At 33.3% G+C, this 6,431-nt stretch overlaps 1 protein-coding gene across 1 annotated transcript; it reads right to left on the reverse strand.

Moving 5' to 3' along the window:
- Window positions 1-2,986: 2,986 nt before the first annotated feature.
- On the reverse strand, window positions 2,987-4,078 carry LOC138125270 (SOSS complex subunit B homolog). The gene has a single exon (XM_069040511.1). The coding sequence runs from the start codon at window positions 3,928-3,930 to the stop codon at window positions 3,319-3,321; it is 612 nt and encodes a 203-aa protein (XP_068896612.1). The 5' UTR covers window positions 3,931-4,078; the 3' UTR covers window positions 2,987-3,318.
- Between the last annotated feature and the right edge of the window lie 2,353 nt (window positions 4,079-6,431).

The following is a 6,431-nucleotide window of genomic DNA, read 5'->3' on the forward strand; positions in this document are numbered from 1 at the left end:
AGTCGTTGACCAAAATAAAATAGCACAAAGTGTTACCTTAGACAGTTTCACAATTCAAAGATTTGTGTAGTGTAACTGAGACGTATGTGTCTCAGATTACAACTTGATTTGACTTGACAATTGATTTACAAAAAGTTAGGTTGTGTTTTTTCACTTGTCATCTCGTCACTGTCACTATGTTCAATTGAATGATTGTGAGTTTTTGAAATATTGTCGAATGATGACACTTATCAGAATTATTTTTTTATTTTTGACACTTTTGTTTCCTAAGAGATGGATTTCGCAAAAATATCGAATTACACAATCGAAATTTACTTTGTCCTATTTTATTTTGATCAACGACTGTACATTGGTCTGAAGGTGCACTCTTTGAACTGCGTTTTCTTCAAATACAGGCTGAAAAGTTCAGTGTTTGTTGTTATTTATGGTGTAGATGATTGTGGAAAATAATAACGTAAAACAATTTTTTGAAGAATAGCTTTACTTTGGAGTAAAAAAATCTTACATTTTTCTAATTTTTCTTAAAAATGGAACGGCAAAGTAGCTAAAGTTTGTCTAAACATAAGTGAATTTTATGGTTTTAACATCTAAAGTACCTACTTTATGAGGGATTTTAGGGTTGTTCACGACAAATCCATCACAACAGAATATTTAGCTACCCTGTCGTAAATTTTGCAACGCGTGCCTGTCTTTGTTAAACGAAAAGCTGCAGATTTGGTTATTGCCACTTTTACAACATCCCTCGTAAAGTACTTTAGTTGTTAAAATCGTATGTTTAGACAAATTTTAGAATAGTATTTTGTCACTGTGGATATGAAGACTGCTATGTATTGAATAAAATTAAAGTGCTTATACCTTCTTCAGGAAGAGCGATTTTTTTTTCTAAGTATTTTTCGAGCTTCACTGGGTCCTTCGTTTCTGGTCCTTCCCTACCACGGTCTGAATTCGGAATTCGTGGATTTTGAGACACCCTGTATAATAATCCTCTTCTATGATTATGTCGAGAAATAAATTATCATTACGCAAATACATAAATTATTTGCATATAATTCTACTCAGACGTCGGAAATCATGAATCATCCTCGTTTTCTATGTGTAGCAAAATAAATTAAGTATTAATAACTTTTTTAGACATCGTAAAAATACTAAAAAATCTTCAAAAACTGTCATGAGGAATGAATCTTGGTTGTCAATATCATTTAAAATGTCGTAGTATTTTCACAAATTAAGATTTTTTCGTTTGATTATGTCCTGTCAAAAAAATTTCAATAACGTAGTGAATTGTATGGCATTCATTTTTGAAAATTGTTTCAAACCATGACCCTAATGTCATATTCTACGTACAGTCGGTTGCAAAAAAAATCGAGTACCTACATCAAATTTTCTATATATTTTTTTTAGTTTAATTCATCCTTCTTGTTGTCAATTTTGAAGTTACTGAGACAAGCAAAATGTCAAAACTTTTCATTTCTTATTTTCTTACGTCAGACATAATGACATTTCTTGTGGCAGGGGTTTGAAAAAGTATGCCATTAAAAGTCAGAAAAGCCTGATTTACATTTGTTAAAAATAGGAAAATTCAGTGCTCTTGATTTTTATGATGTACTCGATTTTTTTGCAACCGACTGTATAATTAAGAATAATTTCAATAATTTTGTTCCAGTCAGTTCCAGTTATGTCCGGTCCACATTAAAGTAGGTACTTCAATTTGTTCAAGAATGACATTGACAACCAAAATGTATTGGTCGCCACTGTACATTTCAATGTTCTTGCAGAATCATTTCTGTTTCTATTGTTCTAACTTTTTTATGTAAGTCTTTAATACCAATTTTTAACAAATTATCTTCTTTCATTCTGGAATTATAAAAACGCACACTGAACTACATACAGTGAGTTTTTTTTAAAGACTGGCCATAGGGTTTTAGCAACCCCCTGTTAACTTTTGTCCTCATGAAAATATTTAACCCAGTTTTGTAGTAAAGTTGTTGGAAATGATAATGTATTGAAACAATTCCAATTTAATAATCAAGAAGCAAGGAATAAGCTAGAAAAATACGTTTCTTAAATTCCGTTTGCTTCAATTTTAAATTTTCAGTAGGCTGAAATTTCACCTTAAATTTGTAATTTTGATATAAAAAAAATATGTAATTGATTGTGTAATTGCTTATTACAACTGCCTATGGGGGCCATTTTGAACATTTTATTTGATTTTTATTGAAGTAAAGAACCTTGTTATAACATAATAATGAATCTATCGTTTTTAAAGTACCTACCTAATGTTCAAAGTATTTTTTGCAAATAACATTTTGTTTGTAAATTGTATATTACAACCATTTATTGTTTAATCTAAAAACAACGCTAGGTTTTGTAATTTTCATAAAAATAAAAGTTAACAGGGGGTTGAAAAATTAGCATGTAAAACCCTATGTCGTCTTAAAAAAAACTCACTGTATTTTCTTATTCTAAAAAAAAAAAATTCAGTACATACCTATATGACGGACAATAATAAATAACAATAAAAAAACGAGTTTGTTTTATTGGTAACAACTACCAAGAAAGCCTCTCTGTTAGGACAAAAAATTCTAATAAAAGTATCCTAATTATTTGAGTTCATGTTTAGTAAGTACATGCGACGACCTCCAAACTACCAAAACATCTGTTCAGGTGAACGAGCGTCAAACTACAAACAAGGTGATGCAGATGTGGTGAATTAAACAGCCTGAAGGTCTCATCTTAACGTCTTAGGAGTAACACCTTCATATGTTATCGCCAATACGGTAGTCTTCAATCTATTAGCAGTCAAAGAACCAGTGCATTGCTTATTTGTACAGAACCGCTATTTTGGTATCTGACGCCGTCGTACTCGTATGTGGAGATATCTCCGCATCCAATGCTGACGCATAAGTTTCTTCTTTAGGTTTTTTTTTTGATGACTGAAGTACCTTTTTATCCGCCCATTTTTTGTAAAACTGATAAACAGCAGAACTAACGTCTTGTAAACATAAATTTATTTGTGGGTTGCTATTTTGGCTTAAACAGATTTAATTCAACTTTAAATTATAATAATTACAACAGTCAACAGCTTTACAATAATATAATATTTTTGTTTGACATGTCCAGTTTGCAATTTAAAACCTCATGCACTTCTCGATGGAACACTTGTTTACTTAACATTTGCTAAAATTTGTTGGTACAACAATTATTACGATTAAGTCGATTAACGGGAACTGGACATGTTAATTGTTGCATGGAATCTGCTGGTTTCATATTGAATTCCCTTGTTAGGACATGTAAATAAATTAATGTGGTTCGATGGACTTAGTTGGCTCTGTTGTGCCTGTTCCGGTGTTGGCCGCCCCTGGATCCCCTCTGCCGCTTCTGGTTGTCCTGAGGGGGGCCGTTCCCGCTCGTCCTGTTCGTATTGCTGGGTGTTGGCTTGATGGGTCCGGCTGTGTTGTTGAGCATCGGAGAGGACGTCGTGACTGGGGCCTGTAAAGGGGGACCTATCCTACCGGCACCGTTGTTGGTGCCGTTGTTTAAAGGGATGTTGTTTGGGGGTCCGCACACGGGCGGCGTTTGCGGGAACGCTTGATTAGGTTCACTCATGTTAAGCTGTTCATTGAAAACCATACAAAACTCGCCGACTTTTTGCAGATCACCACCTTTCGAAGTATACAGAGTCAGACAGTTCCTCCAGATGGACAGGTAGCCCTTGGTCAGTCGGACGATGTCACCTGGTGCTAATAACTGTCCCGCCTCGTCCCAAACACTCGCGTTTATGCACGCAGACTGATCCGCCACTTTGAAAGTTCGAACTTCGCGGTTTTCTTTCGTCACAGTGGGGTGGCCGACCTCCAACACGATAAACACTACGGTTATATTCTTCAAACCAGGACGCATGTCCTTTATTTGGACGTAATTAGTGTCCATTATGACTGGCGTTGTCGCGAATTATCGGGGAAAAAATACAAGGAGCATTTCTAGGTCTGGGTTGGGGTGTTTCCGCATGCGATGTTACCGCTTCGAATCGCAGACGTTAAATGACATTTTTTCGGTCTCTCATGTTGGTATTACGACTGGCAGATGACAAATAACTGCGATTTATGTGATAGTCGGTAATTAAGATAACTGCGTCATCCATCTGACTAATCGTTGTTTTTCCATTGTGCTTCATTAAATGAACTATTTAACGTTGTAGATCACCTAAAATGTGATGATAACTCCAAATTTCAATTACTTCACTATTATCAAATGTAAACTAAATGTTTTGTTACCTACCGTTATTTTTTATCCACACACCTAGAGGTCGCCATCGTCACTTTCTTTAGATTTAGAATGGATTTAGACCACTTTAGACATATTAAATTAGTTTGATTATAATAGCAGCTTAAATCATAATTCTGTTACCGTTTTCACGGGAATATGACTTATTTTTATTGATTTTTAAAGGCTAATTAAGAAATAGTTGTTACCATTTTGCAGTTATTTTAGTTTTTAAATGTTTACATGTTGGCAACACTTACTAGTTTTGTTCCTTTCAAAATGTGTCATGTATTTAGACGAACTAGAAAAAATATTGCATTTCTATTTTATGGTGTTTTGTAATGTTATAAAAACAATCAAATTGATATTGTTGCAGTGCCAAGGTAATATGAGATGTTTATTTTGAACATTTTGATTCCAGAAAATACTTGGTGAAGCACATTTTGAAAATGTATTCTATCAAAGCAGCAACAACAGTGGAAAAACATAAAAACAACCTTGGGAACGGCTTAGAAGGTTTGTTAATAGCAATAGAAATGTTTTTAGAAAGTTAAAATAACAAAAGCATTCATGACGCTGCTATGGCTATTTTTACCCTACTGGAGAATGGGAAGATTTTGAGATTATTTATGATTGTTAAAAAAAAAGTATACCAAGAAAATACCTACTACGTTTTTTTATAAAATTTTTAGGAATATGTATTTAGATCAATATTTGGTTGGGGAAAAAGCAATAAAACGTTTTGCGAATGAAGAAGGTCAAAAAAACATAAATCAATTAGAAAATCCATAAAATGTATGTTATTTTTTATATTTAATTACCATTTATTATTTATTTATTTAAATTTAGGAAATAAAATAAAAATGATGATATAAGAAATTAAAATTACATAATCACAAAAGAAAAGATAAAAAAAATCCGTAAAATAAAAATTAGAAAACATGGATCAATAATTTTTCAGTTGAACAGAAAAAAAAATCAAGTTAGGTCAGATCAACAGGTCAACAAAAATAATTTAAGACAAACTTCGTAAAATATGGAAATCCCAAAGATATTTTGGAAATATTAAAAAAAAACAGTAATTGAAGAAACTAAAGTGATTAGAAAATGCATGTATAAATTCTTGTCAGATGAAAAAGACATCACAGTCAGATGAGAATGAGTGTGGTAAAAACATAAGTATAACTTACACGACAAAAAAAGAACTCTGCGGTGAATAAGAGAAAGAAAAATTGACGTAATGACAAAAGGGGCAATAAACAGATTCAGCATGTAGAATTTTAAAAAATCAAAAAGAAATAATAGAACAGAAGAAAAAGAAGAAATTGTAGACTGAATATTTTTAAAGATTTAACAATTATCCCTATTTGGGGACTTTTCATTTTCTGTTAAATCAGTTTTAGACAACTAGGTAGAACATGCAAATTCCTTAAAGAGGCAGTAGAAAGAGAAATAAAAGAATAACGTTGATTGTTATGCGTTTTCAAACGCTTTCAAAACTCGACAAAACACAGTTTGTCCAATTTTTAGCGTCGTTTATTAAGTAGCGATTTCCAACATTGATTTAATCGTAACGAGTGATTGGTTAATCTATCGAAATTGTGAAACATTCTTTATATAACACTTTCATGTGAAACCTATGTTGAGTTTAATTCACCGTTGTCGCAATTGCGGCGACAAATGTCAAAAGTAAAAATTCGCACAGGTACAAGCGTCAGTTGTGACAATTTTTAAATTACAGAACACACTGACTTTTGGTGGATGCGCCGGATCATTTTTATCAACTATAAAGGGCAACCACAAGAAAATTATCTTCTGGTTTGCGGATCTAGCGTCCAGGATGGGTAACAATGGCAGTTATTCCAAGCTAGGTAATAAACTAAGATGTTGGTTCGGATGAGGCTCGAATAATCGTTAATTGCGCATTAAAACGGCACAAATTGAAGTTTTAAAAGATAGCATTTCGAAAAGTTAGCGCGACATCTTACAATCGTGACCACAACGTTGCAGTTGCAGAATTACAGATCGCTTTTAAGTCTGCGTTGCAACGGGATCAAATTCGTCGAATGCGAATTAAAAGTGATCAATCGGGTATGCCATCTGCATCGGCGCATATTTGCGCAATTCGTCACAGAAGAATTTCCGTCCATCGAGATCGTCACGCCAAC

Source organism: Tenebrio molitor, chromosome 1 (assembly GCF_963966145.1).
Source record: "Tenebrio molitor chromosome 1, icTenMoli1.1, whole genome shotgun sequence".
NCBI classification, from domain to species: domain Eukaryota; kingdom Metazoa; phylum Arthropoda; class Insecta; order Coleoptera; family Tenebrionidae; genus Tenebrio; species Tenebrio molitor.